The following is a 24598-nucleotide window of genomic DNA, read 5'->3' on the forward strand; positions in this document are numbered from 1 at the left end:
ACGGGATCTAATCAGGAAGCCAACAGATTCTTTTGGCGCTCTTTGGAGACATCTTCCCTTAGCATGTTTACAGCTCGGCTCTTCCTCTGCTCGATGCACATGGCACCAACTCTCCCCCTGCCTGGGTCTGGGTCTTCCCAGACATGGGCAGCAGGCTGGAGTTAAGGCCAGAAGATGGAGTTAAACACACGAAAGGAAATAGTTCCTTGGACTATCAATAACTAGCATTTAAGACATAGTAGAAAAAAGGAATAAAAAATAATTTTAATCATATCAAAAAGCCAAACGAAAGAGGAACAATTCACGGAACTCGCAGGATCCTGGCTCAGCAGCTGGGCTCTTCAAGTCCGGGGCCCCAGCCCCCAAGGCAGATATCAAATCCCACTACAGCATTTGGATCTTACACCAAATTCAGCACTTGGCTTCTCCTCCAAAGAACTCACTGATTTGAAATAACTAAAAATAAGATATCAGTATCTTTCACACCATTCTCCCAATCTGAAATGGGCTGGTAGTTTCTCTTCTCAGCAGTCTCACGGCCAGCGAAGCCTCCTGTGACTGTGGCACCGGTGCGGACGCGAGGGCCTGCCCTGGGCTGCACCTGGGGCACCGTGAGGCTTCCGTTTGGCTTTTTTAAAAAGAACCCACGGGGGGTCATAAGAAACAAGGGTCTGTGCAGCTCACGGCACTCACACATCCTCACCAGCTTCTGTTCCTGAGAGAGAGGGTGAGCTGGGTCTCTGGCCACATCTGGCGTGTGGAGAATGCCCGCATGGAAGAGCATGGGGAGCAAGTTCTCTTCCCTTGTCCAAGCCGAACGTTCAAACCTCCACCGCTGGCATGTTTCACAAGCTGCCGATGTTGGGGAAGCTCTTCAGCTTCTCGGGAAAGTCGTCTTTGTATAGGACGGGGTCAGCCCGGTGCTCCACCACCTTAAGAGGCATTGTCCCGAAGACGGAAGCAAACTTGTTGATGCACTCAGATCTGTGCAGTGCCAGGAAGGGTGGCGGTTGAGCAGATAATGGGGGAGGAAAAAGAAAAGTTCAACAGGCTGAGAGATGACAGCAAAATACACAATTTTAACACCAACAAAAGAAATCCAAGTATCCTAGGCCTGCTCCCAGGTTCTTACAAAGGATGGGTGGGTGTGGATGAGAGATCTGGGGGTACTCTATTAGCTCAGTGGGAGAAAGTGAACAGGGATGGATGCTTTTTGGAGGCCATGGCCCCACAGAGGTCAGAATAGCTCTCTCCCTCCCCCTCAAATTCCAGTCATTCCTCCTGCTCAGTACAAGCAGGCCTCAAACCAAGGTGGATTAGCTGCCAACAATTCTTAACCCCATCTCTGCCAACTACAGAGAAGGCTAAGGGTGGAAAGGAAAAATCACTTGGATCTGAGCTTAAGTTTAAAGGGCAGCAAGAAAGGTGTTCCACTCAAAGCAAGGGAAGGCCAAAGAAGATGAGGGAGATGGTCAAGCCCAATTTCAAATGATAAGCACTTCTTTCATTCAAGCAACCTTCACTGGGGGGTCTATAAGTGGCGGTCTTTTCTGTGAAAGCTGGAGGTTACTGAGAGCACTTTCTATAACTCAGCCTAACTCAGCCACTTCCACAGCAGAACCAGCAGCCATGACCCACTTAGAGACAGAAGGGCCCAGCACTGCTGGAAGAGGGGGGAGATGTCAGTTTGCTCACCCCCAAGCCCACGAGCAACCTCCTGAGAGGTGAGCGGGTCAGGAAGGTTGGTGGGAAATGGCTCTGCTCTCTCAGGCCAGTGGAGCGTGACAGCTGCTTAAGGAGGACAGGTCAGGGCCTCCCAGGTGGCGCAGCGGTTGAGCGCTGGGTTGCGAAGCTGCCTGCGGCCTCTGCGGCGCCAGTTCGATCCCCGGCTGCTCCCTGGCCACTGGAGGAGGGTCCCACATGGCGCGCAGACCTCTCCTGCCGCCCGCTGCTCCCCTCAGCAGTGTACTTCGGTCCTTCTGCCTGTTCTGCTCCCTGCTCTGGCTCTGGTGAATTCTCTCACCCTCCCGGCTTCTGACTGTACCCAGTGCATGTATAAACCAAACAAACAAATAGATAAATAAATAAGACATGCCTCTAGAAAAAAAAAAAAAAAAAAAAAAAAGGAGGACAGGTCAGCGTCAGACCCGAGGGGACGTGGCTTTTGAAGCTAAGGGGAGTCCAAGGGTGGATTTCAGAAAGGTCAGTGCTCTCACCTCAGCCAGGCCCAGGCCCCTGAGAGATCTACAACAAGAACAAACCAATCAAGGCAGAACCATTGACCTGGTGACTGGACTTCAAGAAACGAACCAACAGAAGCTGCTTCTGCTCTCAAGATACTAGAAGATTCAAATGATCCCAATTAACAAGTTGTTATTCTAATGCCTTGAGCTCAGGAAGAAATGAATGAATAAAGAAGGCAGTCATTATTAACTCTTTTCTTGTGGCCGTTCTGCTTCTAGCAAAAGCGTGTTCCTCTGTCATGTGGAGTTCTCCCAGCTGACAACGTGATCGTGTCCACACCGCAAACAACAACTACAGTCATCACACACTCAGGGCTGTGTTACAGGTGCCCTAGGTGTGTCAGTAACCCATCTCAGCCCCACAGCACCCCGTGGGGAGGTCCTCCTACTTAGGATCCCCATTTTTACTTTGGAACTGAGAAACAGAGAAGCTAAGTAGCATGTCCAGAGGTCAAATAACTAGTAAGAGGCAGAGCCAAACCCATGCATTCTGGCTCCAGAGGCTAAAGTCTTAATTATGAGAGGATACATGTTTACTTATTAACATAATTCTAGGGTCCCCGAGGATGGGCTGGAAATTAACATCTGGGGAGTATCTATTATTCTAAATTGAGAGGGAGCTGGGGAAAGCACTGAGGAGCTTCAGCAGCTTCCTTCTCCCCAGATTATGGAGTCAAGGCCCCGGCAGAGTCACACCTCTCCAAAGTCTTAGTTTTGATAGCTACTTGTAAACACACATGGGTTTGTCTAATTTCCAGTTACTATGCCTGTGGACTGAACCAGCCATGCCCAGCCTAGGGACCAGCGAGCCAGTATTCAAGAAGAATCCTGGTTCTCGGCAGAGAATAGCAGCCCCAAGGTCCCTTGGAGAGGATGAGGACAATGTCTTCTCTGTCATTATATCTGCCAGCAGAGCCATGTCACAGGCATGAGGCCAGGAAGGCTCAGGCCACCTTGACTTGTTGACAGTTGCCCTGGCTAACGGGGGACTAACAAGTACACCTTTCTTTCCACACAGCCTACCCTGTGTGGCCCGCTCCTGGCTCTCCTGCAGGTCCTGCAGATCCTGCCGGCACCTCCTACTTTCTTTCACACAGGGGCACTGGGCTGGGAACAGGTCGAGCAGGTAATGAGTGGGCTGGTTGCTGGTGGCCCACGAACTGTTCTGTGAGGGGTCGGCACCCAGTCAGCAACTGTCCCCCTAGGTTGGTTTCCCAGTCAACCACAAACGGACAGAGGACTGCCAAATGTCTGTCTCTGAAGTGCTGGGAGTGTCTAGGGGAGAAAGGACTTGTGGCTTTCTGTCTTCCTTTCAAATACAACCACCCACAGTAACCAAGAGCCTTCAGGACGCCGCTGGGGAAACTGGGGAGGAAACGAACATTGCCACAGCCTGTCACGTGTGATTACTCCATTCACCCCCAACACTCAGCATGGCGTTTGGCACAAAGATGCTCAATAAATAATTGTTGAACCTAAGAATGGACCACTGTCATTAATATTCCTGTTTTAGGAGAAGGAAAGATTAAAGTTCAGATAAAGTATGTCCATTTCCATAAGTCAGACAGATCATAAGTGACAAATCAGAATTTTAAAAGATTGGCCTAAATAAAAATTCTCCATTTTTTTCCCCCTAAACCAACCCTGGTTGCCACATTGCTTTGGTCTTGGTGAAGCTACTGGTAAAAATGAACAATTACATTGTTTAGTCCTCAAAGAAATAACAGCAGATCCTGAGGATGGCTGCTGGGTAGTAAAAACTACTCACCTACACTACTGAGATTTCTGATCGATGGTCCCAAACACAATAATCAATAAGCTGGCTGAGCCATAAAACCCAAGGCAAGACCATAACTTTCGGTAACTTTCACTTTTTTCACTGTTTGTGCATTCTGCATAGGGAATTTTAACAAACAAAACAAATAACTCTACAGTTGTAACTCCATCTCTTGGTCTACCCAAGATGATTTAAATCACGTCTTCCTCCCAATCTAAGTGCCTTATTTAATAATTCAGTGATTTAGTGTTTAATCCAAATAGTATTGCTCCCAGTTTCTAACTGATCTCAAGGCTGATTTCCTTCCATTTCCTATTCTCAGAAGGGTAGTCTAGAGTTGCTAACTCCACTTCCTCGCCCCCATAACCCTTTCGTGTCATCACTTTATGACGTTATATTTTTCAAAGTCACCAGTGACCACTCAGTTCAAAGTCTGTGCCCATCTGCACGTTCCTGGCTTCTCCCTGGCTTCCGATGCTGCACGTGCTGGTTCCCTCCTGGTCTCTCCAAGGGTTGCTTCTTTGTTTTCGGTTGCTTTTTCTGAGTGTCAGAACTTTTCAAGAATCTGCCCTTGACTTTTCCAGTCAGCTGCCATCTCCAGGCAGCTGTCTCCCACAGATCTGCCTAAATTTAAACCTTCTAAGTTCTAGCTCCACATCTCCAACTGCTGGCTCCACAGCATACACAGAGTGTAAGACCCCAAAAATCACCTATCTTATTGCTTTCTAGCTTCACCCCATGTTAAAACCTCCTCCTGTCCTCATTAATCATAGTGTTAATGGTACAACGATTTACCCCATCCCTCCCCCAATTAACCCTGCCCTTCCTTCCTACACTCAACTAGTTCAAGGCTGCTGACTCTTCTTTCTTTGACCTCTTCACCCTTCATTCCATCCTATGCACTAATTTTCAAATTAATCTCGCAGCATTACTTTGATCAAGCTACTGAAAAGCAGCTTCTCTGGCTTACCAGAAAAAAGTTCAAACTCCTTAAATGGGGATCCAAGAGCCTTTGCAATTTGGCACTAAAGGGACAGAATTCTGAGCTCTAGCCAAACTGGACTTCTTAAGTGCTTGCCAAATACACCATGAACTTGCTGATTGGCACCTGTGACCATCTAGTATCCCTTACCAAGGAGCTCCTCTTCTTTCTTTCTCCCCAGTCTCCAGAGAGAGCATCAAAAATCGCCAAAGATGGCTGTATTTCAAGTCATCACAGTGGAGCACTGGGATAAGTTTTCAATTAGCAATAATCACGCCTTGGACAAACCTCACAGGCGACGATACGGCCACTGCACAAAGCCGGGCCTCCTATCCTGCCCCAGTTTCACCCTCTGTGATCTGTGATCTTGATACCTCCTCTTTTACAAAACTATTCCTAAAAGTCAATTAAGAGGTCACCTCTTTTTTCCTGATCAATTACAATGCTTTGGGACTCTCTTCTGGCATTAAAGATATGGCTCTGAATTAAGTTTCATAGATATATATTCATGATATATTGCATTCATATAGCTACACATATTATATACATCTAGGTGGATTTTTAAATAATAAACTCTGATAATATGATTCAATCCAACAATATCTAGGTTACTCTATTTTCAACAGCCACTTCTCAAGCGAGAGCCTCCATGTATCCCGTAGTGGCTTTCTTCGGTGTTAAGCAACATTCAGGTCCAACTGAAATCTCTCTTCATGCTAAGATCTCAGTGGTGCTAGACAAGAATCACTTAGCTTCAGCATGACTTTCAAGGGCATTATCAGGCTGACATTTTTTTCTCTGCAATTTCTTTCTTGGACCATATAGTTCTAGCATTTTAATTTAGTCCAAATCAATCACCCATTAGCTTAATGCTATGAGTTCTTTCCCAAGACTCAGAGAATAGGAGTAGGTTTAAATAACAATGTCATGTACTCCACCAAACTATAACTAATGTCTCCCTTCTTGTTTTTTTTTCTTTATTGAGGTTACATTGATTTACAACATTGTGCATGACTTAGGGGAGTAAGTTCACGCCTCCCAGGTGTTTGCAACCACATCACCCCCACCACCCAAGCACCTACCACCCTTTACCCTAGACCCCAGTCACACTGTTCCTACTCTTACTCTTCCTCCCCCTCTAGGAGCCTCAATTTTGCAGTCATATTTCTAGGGTTTGTTTTGGTTTAGTTCTGTCAATTCCTTTATTTTCTATATTCTACATATGAGTGCATTCCTCCAGGATTTGTCTTTCTCCTTCAGACTTATTTTGCTAGCGTAATTCCCTCCAGTCACATCCATGTTGTCACAAACGGCAAGAGTTCACCTTTTTACAGGGGTCTCTTTGGAAAGAGCTTTTGACAGCTAATGACAATGCCCTTGATTGCATGATACTTACCATTTTAGTAAAAGATATTTCCCAAATCACAATGTTATTTCACAGTAAAAGTTATAACATTTGGGTAAGATATATAAAAGAGACAATGAGATTATTTAAAAAGTAAGAGAAGAAGTTGAGAAGAAGGCACAAAGCATTATAGAAGAGTCCAAGTTACTGAAACAATTTCTGCACAGATGACCCTCCACACCTGAAGGATGGTAATGTTGCCGAGAGCTTTCAGAATGACTGCTGCAAGCAAATAATGTGGGGCCCATGGAAACCTGAACGAGATGTCTCAATCTCACCGTGACATTCTCTGAGTGCATTCTGGTTCCTTGGCAATGGTGCTGCTGGAATCAGAGTTTGTTGTCTTGTATAAAGAACCGCCTTTTGGGGGAAGTAGATTTGTTTCAGGAGCTAAGCAGCTTAGGGTACAAGCCAGAGTAATTAGGGCTATTATTGAGACCTACAGTAGGTCTTCAAGGGAGGTCATGTCTCCTCCTGCTCCTGCTCCTCCCATATGTAACTATGAGGCCGGACATCACATAGCACGCAAGGGTGTGCCCACTGAGTAGTTAATCGAATTGAAATAAAGGACGTATTAGAGTTGCCCTGCTCCTCCTCCTTTGAAACACAAAGGGCTAGGCTTTCGATTCTGTGCTCAGTATGTGTTTTTAGTAGTGTCCTCAAAGGTGATTTGTCTCTGGTGGGTTTGGTTTAATTCTTTCTAATTAAACTTTTACTATAAAGTAGAAATATTATTCTGAAAAACAATGCAGTATTTCCCTAGAATTAACTAGCTTCTACTCAAATGACTGTGGATGGTTAACTGCTTAGTCCACATGGAAAATCTGGCTTCTGGAGCTTAAGACCAGCAATATTTTTAAGACCCTTCCAACCATTACAAATTGAGTGAGTAGCATTCCAAATTAATTCTTTGGGTGACCTGGGCTTGAACTAACCCAATTCTCACAATGCAAAAGGAGGTGACTATGGCTACCAGCTGCTGTCCTTATATCTCCAAAAAAGTCCCATAAACAGGCCCCAGGCAGGAAGTGGGGATCAGAGGCGAGGGCAGTCTTCTGTTACAGGCTCACTCACCGCTCCACCATGTGCGTCTGGTCTAGCGAAAGCCCATCAATGGCTGTGCACTCTGGACACTTGAATTTCTTTCGTGGTGTTACCTGCCAGAAAAGAACAAAATATACCTGGCTGTCAGTGCCAAGGATCACAGAGTCATGCGGTGCCACCACTGTGTGCTCCAGTAGCGGAGATGCCTGCCCCTCCACACGCACGAGCGCACACACACACACCTCACCACTCCTCCACTCTGTCTGGCTCGGCCAAGGGCAGAACTCACAAGGGCCCAATAAAAGAGGCTTGGAGGGCTTTTGCCTTCTGCAACTGGAAAGAAGTGGTGATGACAAGCTCCTTAATTCCTGTTTAATGACTGTTTTCTCACTGCCAAGGTCCTTGTATAAACACCATTTGTTCTTGCAGCCATAGGGCGATGAAATACAGCTTCCCATAACTTTCACCGTCACCTTGGCTCCAGCAGGCACTTTCTCCGCCTTTCAGCTAATGGCAGATGCTCTGAGCAGCACTATGCTCTTGAAGATGCCTGGTTATTTTGCAATTTCCTTGACTCCGGAAAAAATGCAAATGGTCCCTCACGCCATGAATCTTCCTGACTGTCCCCTCAACCCTCTCAGACCTTAAACTTCTAATGATTTTTCTAGCAACTCAGGGGAGTTGGTTATCCTAATTTAAAAGTAAATAAGCAGTGGCGGGATGGGAGGGGAAGGGAGAGAGCTAACTAAGACCAGCCTAAGAGCACAGATACCAGAAATGAACAAAACATTGTCCTAAGCAGGCACATCTAGAAACATCTAAACGCATGTCAAAAAGCAAACTTGGAAATGTGGGAGGGGTTCCTTTAAAACTGATATTTCAATTTACATTCCTTAATTTTTCTTGCAATGAGTTAGTAGTTCACTGAGTCAGAGAGTTGGGGGACAGGGTGAAGACTGGGTCAAAGTTGGAGAGTAGAGAGAGTGACTTTTCCTCTTGCCCTGGTCACTTGGGCTTAATCTGGCTTCTCTCATCAACTAACAGCATGAGGAATCGGTGGGGAATGCCTCACCACTTCCAGCACTGGAAGGGCCCAGTATAGGAGTCTAGCCTAGAAGTACTGCCCATTTTCTTATATGGAATCTAATCCAGATGGATAAAGGTCAAGACAGTGCTACTCATATAAACAAGTACTCTTTCTACCTATCTGGGGATCTGATTTGAGCATAATCTGTATTTCAAGAATAGACATCTATTATGGGATCTTTATGTACTTGCAGCTTTTAAGATGTTCTGGGAAAGGTACTTCTTAAAACTAGTTATATAGATATATAGACAATGTTTAGGACAACTACAGTTATCACTGTGTAAAGTGTCCCATCTTTTCAACAACTATAAAAAAATAAAAATCGGCTACATTAAGATGTAAACTGCATCTTTAAAGAGAATGAGATTCCAAGTCAGCTTAGAGAATAAAATTTAATTTTCTGAAAACATGATTCGTAGATTGAACATCGTAGCCTCCATCTATGATGCTGGAGGTTAAAAGGAAGAACTAAGGAAAGTTGTATGAAAAAGGAAAATAGGCTGAAACTCTCAAAGCCTAGCTTTAATTTCACAACGTGACAGCGTCAGCCACAGAATCTCAAGGCTAAAAGGGAGCATCAGGTTTGCCTAGTCCCCCACTTGATTAGTCGCGCCCAGTCCTCGGGCTCGGAGAGGGGAGACCTGCTGGGGACCACAGAGCACAGGAGTGGCAGAACCGGGCCAGGAGCCTCCCACCTTGATGACAGCTTTCCCCGTGACGTTGGCCACCAGGAAATTCATGGCGATGTCTTCACAGTTCATGTGCGCGTCCACCCAATTCTTGATATCCCCAGGCATTTTGTAGGTATACAGATAATTAAAATACTGTCAAAATTAATTACAGATAATTAAAATACTGACAAAAACAAGAAACACCACATGTTTGACATCTGAAACATTCAAAGCAGCCTCTCGGCTGAGATAGAGACAGCACCCTTGTCACAGCACGGGCACGCGCTGTTTCTGTGAGGTGGATCACAAGGCTGGATGGAAGGAAAGGGCAAAGGAAGCAGTAGTAGGATGCTCGTGGTCCAGTGACCCAGCATCTTTAATGTTGGCATTCTTTAAAAAGTGACCACGCAAGCAGAGGAGAGACAGAGTATGAAGTCCTTGCAGGGTGTGGGCCCTTGAGACTGACGAAAACATCATGTGTTAATAAACACTGCCCAGAGGCACACAACATGTAGGTCTTCACCAAAGCCTTGAGCCACGATCCGTTATCTCCCTTCTCTCCACGGATGGCAAATAGGAACAGAGATAAAGTAATGGTGGACTGACATTGCAGAGGTATGGGCTTTCTAAAGTAAAACAAAATCAGGCACTTTTGAAACTATCACAACTTACACATGTGAAATAGTGTAGAAATCCACAGACAAAAAAGGAAAAGGTGTACATACTACTACCATAAACTCTAAGAATTATAAACCTTAGCCACCTATTTATTTTTTGTGAAGAACAAAAGCCCCTTTCTGAATCTAGACTTTGAAAGATACAACGGCAACTGTACGGAGAAAATAACAAGCAATAGCTAAGTTAGCTATAAATATAGCCTAATTAAATTAATTGTGCTGGGTGGAACAGAGCTGGCTGCTGACGATGGACAAGTCATTACTGTTTATTTAAACCAGACACTTCCAGAGAGTCCTCTGTTATCAGACCCGGTATTTTCAAGCCCAACGCAAACCATTCAATAGCCCTCTAATTTTAAAAAAAACATCAACACATGAAGTGACAACTCTCAGAAGAGAGGAAGTACAAAGGCTTGTAAGAACACAAAAGGAATTTCAACATGATCGTAATCGAATCAAAGTTAATGAGATCGATTTTCACATAGGAAAATAGCTAAGGTTGATTTTTTTTTTTTACATATTTCATGCAAAGGAGGCCTAGTAAGATAGTCTTATTGTGGCTGGTGGGAGTATAAGTTGGTAGCAACAATACAAAAACTGCAAACAAATTAATATGCCAATACTTCCCAGCAATAGTCACTCCCTTTGATACAACCCGCCTCCCAGGAAGCTATCCTAATGATCACATGTGCAGTAATGTAAACAGACATTTATCACTGCTATCATTAGCTATTAAGCATTATGTAAAATAGCAAAAAAAAAAAAAAACTATCCAATGATAGAGGAATAATTAAACATGATTTATGGATTATTTATATAACCATATATTAAAAACTATGCTAAGAATAAATTGTCCATGAAGAAATGTTAATGACATTTAAAAAAGCTCACAATATAACACATGAAAAAAGCAGGCTAATGGGAATATTTACAACTGAGTAAGTAAATAATTAAATGAAAGCCAAACTGTAAAATCATCTAAACAATAATAATGGTTATCTCAGAGACAGGACAAATAACTTTTCTTATACTTATAAGATTGCATATGTGCTCAAACAAAATTTGTTGTGAATTTTCCATATTTCTATTATGAGCATATATTATATTTTTATAATTAGAAAAAAAACTTTATTTTGAAAATATATTATACAACATAACCCTTCTAAGCCTTCTAGGTAGGTTTTTCCTAAACTCAGCAAAAATTAGGTTGGGCCAAATAAAACAAGCATCATCCTTCAGTTCAGTCAGCCCAGACCCACCTTACCTTGTGCCCCACCTTACCTTGTGATAGAAAGCTGCTCCTGTGAGTACCATGGACACCTCATTAGTCCACTCAGACTCATACTTCCACTTACTCATCTCATGGTCCCAGAGATGCAGGCGACCTGGGTAACCCACCAGTCGGTCAGGAAACTCCCGCCAGACCTATGGACAGAAAGCATCAGCCATCATTTTCCAGTCCAGACAACAGCTAAGCACAGGTCTAAGCCATCTACGCAGTTACTGAGACACTTCCTGGGTTCAAACCTTCAAAAACTAAGGTCAAAATGGGCTTCTGAAGAGGTTCAACTGAACAGGGACTCGTTATTCCTCTCGTTATTCAAAACAAAATCTTAATTGATCTCCTCTACTGCCTCTTGTGCTTGCTTGGAAATACCAAGTAATGTGTAGTAATAACTTACTGAACGGGGTCAAGGTACGTCACCTCTTAACACATGATTAAGGAGGTAGGTTCCATTCTTAGGGAAGGGATAAATGGAACTCTGTCCTGTCCTGATTTGCAATACATTTTGATGATTGAGAAAACTTAAAAAAGTTATCTGTTTCTAAAAAATAAACCTATTTCTTCTGAGCACATATGCAATCTTATAATCTTCTAGAAGGCTAAAGCATAGAGAACTGGCTTGATTCAATAATTTGTAACATATCAAAAACAAACAATTGAAAGGTTTGGAAAGGTTCTTAAACACAGTTCTGTTGAATGAAACAGTGTAAAGTATTTCCAATACCTTTTCTCCATATATTTCTAAGTGAGTTCTAACAATTTACCAACAATTTACCAACAATTTACCAACTGTTCATGGGGCCAGCTCTCTACACCATAGTTCCTTATCCTCTAGACAACATTTCCTAAGGGCCTCTTATGGGCACTGTTCTCTCTTCAAACTTTGAGTAATCTCGTCTAGTTTCAATCACTTTAAATACTGGCTAAAACGTGTTTGGTCCTGAACATTCCTGAGATATCCAACCACTCACTTAATATCTCCAGTGGATAAATAATAGGGATCTCACACTTAACAAGTCCAAAGCCTAACTCTTGGTTCGGTTCCATATCCCCAAATAAGCCTTCAGGCAAATCTTCTCCATCTAAATTGCCTATATAATGGCTCAAGGCACAAAGGCTAGGAGTTGGTCTTTATTCCTTCCTTTTCCTCTTTCCCCACAGTCAATCCATTAGCCACTCCTGTTAACTCTACCTTTTCCTCTCACATTTCTCTTGCCTTACCCTAGCTCAAACCATATCACCACTCCCCTAGATTACTGTAACAGACTTTTAATTTCTCTTCTTGCTTCTATTCTTGCCCTCCCAAATCATTATTTACAGAGAATCTCTAAAAGAACAATTCCTAAAAACGTATGTTAGAATGCTCTGTACAGGGTGGTTCAACCAATAGGCTCTATGGCTCCATCCCATCTCTCTCTCTCTCACACACACACACACCCCTGAGCATGTCCTAAGGCTCCATCCCATCACACATACATACATACACACACACACACACACACACACACACACACACACACCCCTGAGCAAGTCCAAAAGGGCCTGCCTATGCTCCCAGCTCTTCTTTTACCACGTTTTCCTACATTTAAATGGTCTTTAACTATGATAAGACCTCAAGACCTTCATGCCTGCTATTTCTGCTGACTAGAATATTGTCCCAGTTTCAAAGGCTGGTTCCTGCTTATTAGTCAGGGCTCTGCTTAAATGTGACTTACTCTGAGGTCTTTTCAGACCCATGTATCTGAGGTAAACACCATCCTCCAAGCAGCCATTCTTCATCACTCCCACGCCCCCCATGTATTTTTTTCACCAAATTTTCATTTTATGAAATTGCATTGGTTATTTACTGTTTACTCATTTATTATCTATTTTCCTCCCATAGGATTTAAATCCATGTCTTATTCACCATGGTGTCCCAAGCACAAAGATCTGTGCCTGGCACTAACAGTGTCCCATGTAGGTGAACGCGTGATGGGCAAAATCTCAGCAGGCAGAACACTGAGACTGGAAGGAGGGAACCGAATTTCCTTTCTCCTTTCTTCAGCCAGTTACTCCTTAACTCAGAAAGGAAGTCTGCGACGGCAGTTATCAACAGCTACCATTAATAACAACGCAATATCCTTTGCATGTGAAGATCACAGTAATAATTCACCACCACCAAGGCACATGTTTTTTTTTAAAATGGCTTTTCCAGAAGAGGGTAAAGGGATATTCACTGAGCCATTGCACTGCAGAGCCCAGGCCTCTGGTCCTGCATGCTTTTACGGGATGTCTGACCTGGATCTTGAACATGGTCTGAGGTTGTGAGAAGGGCTTTCCTCCGGGTGAAGCCAGATCACCTAACACGCCCCTCAAACCCACAACCCTGGCCTCATTAACACCATGTTGTAACCAACAGAGTTAATCGGCTGCAGGCATCACCATAATAGCTGCAGACACACGAAGCCATGTCAAACATTTCCTCAGTTGTGTAATACCACTGCTGTTTTCTCCACTCTGGGGTTAGCATTTCAGCAGATTAAAATAATATGATACCATTACAGTTTTATAGAGCCCAGAGCAACACCACAACATGTGTGCCTTACTTGTGACAGTCTGTGGGCCCAGGCAGATGCCCTGAAGATGCACTGTCAGTGTCCTCTCCCTAGCACCATTCACCTGCCTGTTCAGTCATACCAGTGGCACAACTACTGACTCACCTGACGTCGTTCAAGGGGTTGGGAGGACTTCAAGCACAGGTAACTGAATATCTGGGACTACGAGCGGAAGAAAAGGAGCAGGAGGGGCCTCCATTCAGTGGGCACCTCTAGATGGATGCATTCCCCCCCCCCCATTTACCCTGAGTCAACACTGCTCTTTAATCTATGCAAAGGAAGTTCAAATTGCTTTCCCAAGGGGTTCTTGTTTTCAAGTCCCCCCCCCCCCCCCGCCCCCCACAACCCCTCTGCAGCAGTAATAATGATGGCTCAGTTTATGGTCACCTTTCAGTCCTCTTAAAGCAAGTGACTTCTATCACCTAGCCAACTTCTCTGCGGAGTGACTTAACTTGGTGGCGCTGGGTCACAGCATGCTCAACCCTGTGCCTCAAGGCATCCAAGGTGTCCTGGATTTCAGATTCCTCTGGAGCCCTAGTGAGCACTGCTGCTGAAGGGGCCCCTCTGCCCTGGACTTGCTCCAGGCAGCTGGATACAATCAAGATACCATCCTTGTCACTTCATCTATAACCCTGCAGCTGACTACAGGATCAAAACGGAGTGGGACAGAATGGGATGGGCTCTCTCTAATCAAGCCCCAGCCCAGCACAAAGTCGATTATGTATATAGTAAAGCATTTTCCCAGCTCAAACTCTACCCCCCTCGCGGCTCACTCCCACCCCCACTCTAATTCAAATGCTCTGAGGTCAGCCTTTGTCATTACTAACAGATGCCTTTGTATGTGGCAGTGGGGGCTCTGACACCCACCTTCTACCCCTTGTAGCTCCGTGATGGTGCCTCCTTAGCTGTGTTCAGGCCACTGGCCAGTAGACAGGACTGCAGGCCTCCTTATGTGGTGCCCTCATCTATTTGCAATTGCACATATCTTTGAAGACAAACTTAGCTCCAGGATCATAAATCCTATCTCTTGGTGAGGGATTTGGAAATAATCTGGATAGTCCTTGCTGTGGGGGCCTCTCCACGTCACTCTTCAGAGACTGTGTAACATCATACCCGCCTCCAACTGTTTCCTTCCATTCTCATTTCTGTAATTTGGTCCTTAGGACCCCTTACCTGGGTTATAGAAATTTCTTCCTCTCTGGATTCCCAGCTACGTCCACTGCTTTGGAGTTATCTCCTTTTTCATTCTTTAAATGAAATTTTGAGTTTATTTTGAGGCTTCCTACTATCATCCTCTACCTTTGCTTACGTTTTCTTGCAGAAAACGCACTGGGGGACATGGTTCAGCAGACCCACAACTAGTTCTACCACTGATGATTTGGGCAACCCATGGATTCAGACTGTCTTGCTTTCAGGCTTCCCTCTGCATAATGAGGGGTAGGATGAAGTGACCTTTTAATGTCCTTTTAGGGCTAAAGTCTTCTATCTTCAGCCTCACTAGTATGTCCCCAAGGAAACTTATTCATCAGCTCTGATCAGTTGCAAGTTTCAAATAGCATGGCCTGCATTATTTAACTTTGTTTAGAATACCATACACATGTGGGTACCCAATAAATGTTCCTGAAAAGAGGATAATGCACTATATTCTAAGCCAGCTTAGAGAGAGAGTGCATTTTCAACTCTGGGTGTGTGCTAAGCAAGGTCAGATTCAGGAAACAGACTAGGGGGAGAAGGGGGAAGGTGTAACAACAGGTGGTGCCCATCTGGGGTATACAATTAGGAAACCACGGGTCAGCTCTAGCAGAAAAGCCAGCCTCTGAAGTGGCTGCAACAGTCATCACACTTTCAAAGGCACAGTTCCACCGGGACACTGCTACCGGGTGAGAGGGACGCCACATGCAGCAGGCTCGAGCCCCAAGAGATGGACTAAGAGGAGGTAGGGGAATTGGAGCCAAGGTGCGGCAAACTGGGCAAACAAGGGGCTCCTGCTCTCTCCTTGTATGCCTCCCACCCCTCCTGGGTTTAGTCATCTCTAACCATCAAAGTGGAAAAGGGCTCCACGCAGCAGCCCAAACCCTGTGTTCACAGTCTGGGTCGGCCAAGGCAGAGCTGCAAGGAACACAACTTGCAGACGACGCTGGGCCAGTCGCCTGGCTCCCTCAGGCGTGTCTTGTATGCTGCCCAGAAGGGAAAGGGGTGGCTGGTGGGATTCCAACTCTGAGTTGGTTTTCACAGAGAAGCCAGTTAGAGGATTCACTCTCCACCCTCTGGGAACAAAGCTCACCTTTTACATTTAGAATTTCCTGAAATGACGGGGAATGGAGCAACTGATTAGCTTCATTTTCAGCTCATGCCTTTTTACCAGTGGTTGGCAGCTTTTGTCAAGGGGGCGCTCTGCAAAAAGCAAACGAGCCTCCGTGCACGCCTGGGACACAATTACATGCTAATGCTGGACAGCTAAGGGGAAGGGAGCCCCGAAGTTGTCACCTGGAGCTCCCTAATGCTGACTGGTCTTGACAAATACGTGTACGTGCTGTGTTATATATTACAATTTACCCGTTACATCACTTCAGTCTGCCTGGGAGACTTTTCTAACCCCAGGCAGGTTCTGCTTAAAATAAGTCAAACAGGAAAACGAGTGTCATGTGAAGGCTTTGGGGTTTTGGCCGCCATCCTACTGGCCCCAGTCTGACTGGAGGGTAATGCCCAGGTGCTGGTAGACACAGTCTTCTTTCCTTTCAAATTCTTTCTTCAGGTCTCGGGAGCAATGAAGGCAGAGACAGACTGGGTTGCCAGAGTTGGTGGAGTAAAGTTGCTCTTCAGCCTTCCCAGGCTACCCGTTAGAACACGTGCCTCCTGTGGGTGGCAAGGAGAAGACTACGCCTGGACACACTATCCGGAGGTGTGCTGCAACGGAGATCACGTGGAAGCAGAGGTCACTTGTCCCATCCTCGTGGTGCAGATGGGGAAACTGAGAGCTGGCGAGGAAGGCACTCTCCCAGGTCACACCGCTCACGAAGTCATGTGATTCCCACCCTTCTGATTCTAAAAAGCACCTCATCGGGCCTCCCCTGGTGGCGCAGTGGTTGAGCGCTGGGCTGCAAAGCTGCCCACAGCCTCTGCAGCACCGGTTCGATCCCCAGCCGCCGGGGAGGTCCCACATGGCATGCAGACCTCTCCTGCCGCCCACTGCTCCCCTCAGCAGTGTACTTCGTCAGTCTGCCTGTTCTTTTCCCCACTCTGGCTCTGAATTCTCTCACCCTCCCGGGCTTCTGACTGTACCCAGTGCTTGTATAAATAAATAAATAAATAAATCTTTAAAAATAAATAAATAAAAAGCACCTCATCTCAGCAAGTTCAGCCCCTCACCTATAAAGCAAAGACATCAGCTGACGGTGTCTAAAATCTCGCTGTGCGTCAGCTGTGAGGTGCTCCTGGCAGAGGTGGAGGGCGCGGCACGCGCAGCCTGGGTGACCACGCTGAGCACGGGCCAGGGGCGGGAGAGGTGGCAGGGAAGCAACAAAAGCCTTTTTACTCCCATCAGCACTCATCTTCTAAAAGCTCCAGGTTCTTCGTGAATGTGGTTTCCATTTAGCAAAGAAAGCCACATGCTCACACCATTAAAAGAAGGAACTCCTGCCGGCTGCGTAGCGACCTAGTGAGATTCCACATCTGACATCTGAGGGCCTACTGGAACCCTGCAATCTGTGAGGCTCTGGGGCAGAGAGGGAAATACAAGCACGAAGCAGCTGAACGAAAGCTTACACTCGACTACTATTTTTCATAAGGCAATGAATCTCTCGAGAGATAATAAAAAAGGGAAGGAGAGACGTGGGTTTGAGGGGGTGGGAGGAGAGAAAGATGGGTCAGGATCGGGTCATGGGTTTTCTAATTTTGCGCTCCTTAAGACCCACTAAACATGAAATCATCTTTATTTCCGTAACCCCAAGTCCAATGGGAATTAGACCATTTCTAAGTCTGGTCCCAGGGGATTGTTCAGTAAAGATAAAGGAATTGTGATCATTCTCCAAACGGCCCCTAAATCCCGCACTAGTAGAAATAGAAATGTAGTTCTTATAAATAACCATTATAGAGCCTTCACAATTTCCAGTCAATTTAGTGAGGCTCAACGTAAATGACTGAGGGCCTGCAATATTAGGTCTGTCCAGCAAGGAGGAAATACCTCCCCTGCTTCGAGTCACTGCTCTGGGGACTCTGAACAGGAGTCCAGACTGCTACTGCAGAGCTGGCCGAACCTTTTTGCTTTCTTCCTACTGAGGAAAGGGAGGAAATGACATCGACCACAAGCTGCAGTCCTGGCTGGCTCTGAAGTATCCAGGTGGTTCTATGAAATGATTATGGATATTGTAAAGCATTTTCCCAGCCAGAAAATAATTATTTAATAACTTAATGAATTAATTCATCATAGTGCCCTACAGATGTGCATTTTAAATCTCTCAATCTCTTGGCGAAGAGTCAAGAATTCAAATTATTTCTTTATATCCCATCTACTTTCAAAAAATGATTTGGGGTAGCTTACAATATAAAAGGCAAAAATCAGAATACAGTTCAAATTGTCAAACAGATGATGTCTTTAACAGCACTTTTTTAAAAACCTAGAGATGTTCTATCTACCTCAAAAATACGAATTCTGACATCAAGTTCCAGAAAAGCAACCCAACAGCAGCCAACAACAAAGTCAGGGAATAAAATTTAGGAAAGGCAGACTGAGGTTCCTTCCTATTAATACACTCATGCATTCAAATCACAGACACTTCTTGAGCTCCTACTCTTTATTATGTTAAACAATTTATTTTGAGGTAACTATAGGTTTGAAAACAGTTACAAGAAATAATGAAGCGAATGGCGATGCTTCATGGGTCCTTTGGAGGTGGGAATTTTATGGGGATTACACCTGAGAAGTTAAACATTGTACAAAAATGGACAACGACGTGAAAAAAAAATATATTTAAAAAAATAATAATGAAGCGAGGTCTTCTGTACTCTTGACCCAGTTTCCCTGATGGCCACATACTGTAAAGCAACTGTGAGACCCCAAAGTGATACTGTATCTCCTTCTCAGTGAAGGATCTATTTAAATCTTCTGCCCATTTTCTAATTCGGAGGTTTGCTTTTACTGTTGAGTTTTCTCCTTTACGTACCCAAGGTGCTCATTCTTCTGTTGAATATGTGTTTTGCCAACAATTTCTCTCAGTCTGTAGCTTGTCTTCATCCTCTCCAGAAGGTCCTTCATAGAGCAAGTTTTAAATTTGGACAAGGTTCAAAATATCACTTCTTTCTTTCAGAAATTGTGCTTCTGGTGTCAAGTCCTGAGAATTGTGTAATCTTAGCTCCTGAAGATTTTCTCAACTTTTTTACCCTAGAAGTTTTATAGTTTTAGTTTATGGATTTAAATGTTTTACTTTATACATTTAAATCCATAATTCATTTTTGGTTAATTTTTCTACAAGGTATCCAGGTTAACGTTTTGCACATGGATATCCAATTTACTGGCACCATTTATCCACAAGGCTGTCTTTCCTCCATTGAATTGTGTTTGTACCTTTTGTCAAAAATCAGCTGTCCCCAACTATTTTTTAGGGGCTGTCTTACACTTCAGAGTGAACACAGAACTGAGGCACATACCTTGCTCACTAGGAACTTCTTATTTAGGAGAACTAATGACATGTATAAAAAAATTGAGGTGAAATTAAAGAAGAATGCCAAAAAGGGTATAGAGCTAGAGGACAGAAAGATTAGTTCTGGGTGGGGATGGGAAAGGAGGGAACAAGGAAAAACCTTTATGGGTTTAATTTAAAGGAGGGAAGTTAAATTTCAAAGTTAGAACTGAGATCTTGTTAACCTAACCAGGTACAAAATTATTCTTTGCTAGGTGTTTAACAGGCTAGCACACAGAAGACCAGGATTCTCCCACTGAATACATATGGAATCATTTAACTTGTAACAGCTTCTTATAAATTTATGCACAGAAACTATATATGAGAAAATCCAGTGTCTGAACACATTAGTGAACTCGTTCAGTCAATAGCTACTGCTGGAGCATTGACTACGTGTCAAATGCAGACACACACACACAGGGGCAACTCTGTGGGGAAACTTTTCAGTCCAGCCCCAGATCTATGCGATGGATATAGGTGGGAGGCCTCGCTGCAAGAAGGAACCCCATCCTTCCCGCTCCCAGAGCAATGTCAACACATGATCAGGTGCTCTGCCCCACCACGCAAACCTTCAGCCCAGCTCAAAGGCTGCTTGGGACCCCGAAACAATTTATACAAAGACACATAACAACTAATAGACATAATAGATATTTGTACACATAAATATATTAAGCATTAAGTTTTAATTATATTTCAAGGTTTTGACCAGCCCATAGAAATGAGCAAATATACTGCAATCACAATTAACTTGAACCCCACATGCCCATTTTCACTACATCTGATCTAAGGAGTGAGCTGCAAACATCATGTTGATGAATTCCCCTCGCTTTCTAGACTCTCATTTTCCACGTCATGACCTTTCTACAGTCAGGGGACTACCCTGATCCTTTAAGTTTTCTTTCTTTTTATTCTTCCTGAATGTGAAATCGCTATGTCTAATGCAATAGCAACCACCCACAACCATCTCAAACTCACAATTTTGCAAACAGTTTTATAACTGCCAAAAAATGGGGCAGCTTCACATTTGGGACGACACAGAACTTGCCTCTGACCATGCAGGCACTGCCCTCCCGAGAGAGCTGCTGTGGCCTTCATTTCCCTGGCCCTGTGCCAGCTCCTGCCCACACATCTCCTTTAAGCATCTCTATCAAAATCAAGGGAGATAAGCAGCCCATGCAAGACAAATTCCCCACATCCCCAAACCATAAGCCAAATCCTGAAGCTCTGAATTCCTGGAGCAGCCAAACCCTGTAATCAATCCCAACCAGACAACAGGCAGCTTTTGGACAATAACCCTGGAACATATGGATCCTTTCAGGGTTGGAACAGCATTGCAGAAACCTCCTTTTGAATAGGGGGAGGCAAAGTACGCATTCTTTAAACCATCAAGTGCTGCAACACCTCTTTAAAATAACTATCCCACATTATAAGCATTAATTCTTGAGGTACTGAGCTACAAAGCCAGGTGGCCCTAACAGTGCTGAAGCAGGAACAATGCTGACGGATGGCGGGGAGCACGCTGGGCTGAGCACGAGGTCAGAAGCGCTCTCTCTTCATCCACACCTCCTGGTACAAAATAGGCCCTCACCTAACTTACTGGGGATGGGCTTCTGTGAGGAGGAGACACCCTTCTGTGAAAAGAGGTCCACACAGGAAGCACACTCCCTCCTCTTTGGGAGAGGGGCCCCCTAGGCCTCCATTTGATTGCTTCATCAATGGCTAAACAAAGTCTGAGCTTGCTGCTTTAATTTGCTCCGTGGGGGGAAAAAAGTGTCATTTTATTTTAATTCCCAACTGGGTGCTTTTTAACTGGTCAGATGTTATTTCAGTGTTCAGCATACATATTTGATTTCCTTCCCTTAATATTTGTTTGACTTATTCTCCAATGGGGACTGGGTGCTTTAGAAAAGCTCTGCGAGGTCAAGCTTCAGGGCGGTGTCTCTCAACACCTCCGTGGGCTCCTGGCCCACGCTCTGGCTCTTCTTTCGGGAGCTCTTGCCACAGCTGCGTGCACATGAACTAGTCCCCTCCCGGTCCCATGAGTCTTGGGGGTGTAAATCAATGCAAACTGGGGATGGGAGAGAGCTAACAGATTATTCCACTCTACAGGCTGAAAACTGGGAACCTATAGTGGCAAGAGCACTGCAAGGGAGAATTCTCTAGAAAGAAGACTCCCATCTGACCACAGTCTCCTGGGTCTCCTTTGAGGGAAGCTCTGACTATGGGTAGGGGCACTCACAGAACCTCACGACCCACTCGCTCTTCTGAAGACAAGAGTCTCCATGACAGCAGTTCTTCAGGTACTTAATAAAAATGAAAAATGGAAGTAAAGGCAGCCAATTGTCCTCCTCAATGGTGCTGACATTATGGCCAGGCTCAGGTACGGTACTCAGAAGGGGACTATCACCCGCTGGGATACAAGGCATGAGGCTCAGATAGCTGACCGCCATCTTCAGGTGTTTAATAGAGAAGGCCCACTGCAAGTGTCAGAAATTTATAGTTTTCAAAAAGCTTTTGCAAAATGGCTCTGGCTACACTGTAAAGCTTCAGCCAGACCTGGCACAAACACAGACCCAGAACAGCTCTGGCAGGGTTTGTGGCCCTGCGTGTGCCAAATAACTGGCCCAGCTCACTGTGGATGCCGGTGCCTGCTAGCACCTCGGCGGCCTTGTGAACGAACTGGCCCCAAGGGATCTCAGCTCCCGTCCATCACCCAGGTAAGGGAAGCAAACAGTCAAATTTCCAGCCTTTCCTGACACCCCCTAGGCCAGACCCTTTGATGGGCAGAGGGAGCTGAGTCAGTCCAAGAAGTCAAGGAATGGGAATCTACAGTGCTGGTTCTCACAGAAGGATGCTCACTGTGAGACACCTTTGTTAGACCCAGTGCCAAGACCTGCTCTCTGTGGCACTTTCACTTTTAACAACCTATTATGAAGCCTGGTTCTAAGCTAAGCTGTTTCCATCCTCCAGCTATTCTGGAGAGAAAAGAAGGAATAGCTTACGCAGAATCACAGATTTTATAATCTCTCCCACTATCTTTGAGTGAATACACAGATAGTTATAAATTTTACCAATTGTGTTTAAAATGTAACTGTTCTATACAGATTCTGCTCTGGAATTCTCCATTCAGCTGAGCTTCCTCATCACAAGTTAAATCTGAGGCATGTCTTTCCTTCTTCTTGGTTATCAATCCATTTGAACACTAAGTCTATAGAGATTGCCTGGCCACTATCTCCCTGGCTTTCCCCATTAACCTGAATCCATCCTGTGCTCTGACTACATTGCCTTACATCTCTCTATACACATACAATGATACCTTTTCACGGCTTTTAACTTTCCAGCTGGCCTCCTAGCCTGTCTGCCACCTGCCATACGTTGCCTAACTGACCGACCTCTACCATTAACCCAACACAACCTCCAACTTTCTCAAATGAATGCCCCATTCAACCTCGTACCAAGCTCATTCTCATGATGAAGCCTCCTATGCTGGGACGGGTCTATGTTCTCAGTGACAACAGTAGGGCATTCCATGCCATTGTGCTGTCTTCCCTGATTCTTTGAGAGCACGTGCTCACCATCACCTTGGGGAGTTGCAATCAATGTCAATACGCCATTAGCACCCATGAGGCTTAACCAGACTCGACCACCCACAGGCCACCCTGGCAGTAAAAGAAGGCATCGGCATTTTGTGCTCGAGGTAACACAAGTCACTCTTCAGGGAGACCCATCCCATATGAAGGTCGGACTTTATCACCAGTATTATTAGCCAAGAGTGTTTCACATCTCTCAGGTGAAAAATGTTCAACCCTTAAGTGCTACTAATAATTTTTATGGTTGGAAATGAGGATCAAAGTATGAAAGGAAAAATAAATTCGCGGGTTCATACATTCAGCCAAGTCTGCAGGGCTCACTTTCTGCCACATGTTTTCAACCGGTCTCTCTTAAAGGTGGGGGAAGGGAGGAGGAACAAGTTGCATTTTATTTCCCTGCTTTTTAGGTCTGAAATAAAAGCAGACAGGCTTGAAAAAAAAAATCAAACTTTTAAGTAACACTATACGCTGCTACTGTTCCCCTAGGAGTTCCTTGCAAATGAGTATCAAGAACTCAATAGATACTTTCCTAGTGGAATACATAAACAGATAAATAAATTATCCCAGGCTGAAAAGCATTTCCACATCTGGTAGCTTACTAGAGCTTGTCAAACAAGTCAGAAACACGCAGGGCCACAGAAGATCATTCCTAAGCTCCTGATTTCAGGGCTGGAGCAGGAATGTAACATTTCCCAAAGCTCTTTGCATTCCAACAGGGAATATGACCCATTTTAACAGGCAAATGACCTCTATGCTTTCTTCCAATTAAATAAAATGATAACCTTTATTAGGTCTTGAATCCAAATGTCTGTGTGCTCTCAATACATTTGCCTGAAGAAAAAGACCTTTCTATACAGTCTGCACTTTCATTCCCAAGAACTCGTTATGGTGAAACTTTAAGGGTTAATTCTATGTGCATTTAACACCTTGAAGAAGTAACTTAACCTCTCTGCACCTAGTTTCTCCAGGAATAAAACATGAGGTGACAGGAAATCTCTAAGGTCCCTTCACATTCTGACACGTTTTCTTTGAAATGGCCTTCCAACTGCGGTGCTCCCACTGGTCAACAGGCCTGCAAAGAGCCAGTCCACACAGCCAGGGCAGCAGGAGGCCGAGGCTGGGTCACTGCCAGTGCAGGCAGGCTTGCCCGAGTGTCCCAGGGTGCAGATGTTACTTTGCCCTGAGACTGTGGTTGGACAAAGCCTGCGGTTCTAACAACTTCTTCCTGGAAAGGGATTCTAGAACTCATTATCATTTTTGAGCTAACATCCCAGGTAGATCTTCCCCCATCATTCATCGTACATCTCTTACCTCTTACACTAGGCCCTCATTTCCTTTGCGTAGTTTTGGACATGTGCCGTCTGAGCTGTCCTAAAGCATCCGCTCTATGACCCTTAAGCAAGCCATGGAGTCTGTTGTCTTAAGCTGGTTCTGTAAACCAGTGCTTTCAACTCTCTATTAAAAGCATTGCCTTAAAATACCTTCATTTTTGTGAAACACAGGCTGAAACTCTGGTGCCTGAGTCTACATGTAATGTCTCAGAAGAGACATTAACAGAATCATGA

At 44.7% G+C, this 24598-nt stretch overlaps 1 protein-coding gene across 1 annotated transcript in view; it reads right to left on the reverse strand.

Moving 5' to 3' along the window:
* Positions 1–845: 845 nt before the first annotated feature.
* Positions 846–24598, reverse strand: part of EXT2 (exostosin glycosyltransferase 2) — a gene marked incomplete at its 3' end in the record, with an annotated part of 111147 nt that continues 87394 nt past the window's right edge. Inside the window, exons 10-13 of the mRNA XM_084230598.1 lie at positions 11168–11311; positions 9234–9362; positions 7482–7564; positions 846–984 (exon numbers count right to left, since the gene is read on the reverse strand). Of these exons, the coding sequence (XP_084086724.1) occupies positions 846–984; positions 7482–7564; positions 9234–9362; positions 11168–11311 (495 nt within the window). The remainder of the gene's footprint in view (positions 985–7481; positions 7565–9233; positions 9363–11167; positions 11312–24598) is intronic.

This window comes from Talpa europaea, assembly GCF_964194135.1.
Source record: "Talpa europaea genome assembly, chromosome: 1".
In the NCBI taxonomy this organism is placed as follows: Eukaryota; Metazoa; Chordata; class Mammalia; order Eulipotyphla; family Talpidae; genus Talpa; species Talpa europaea.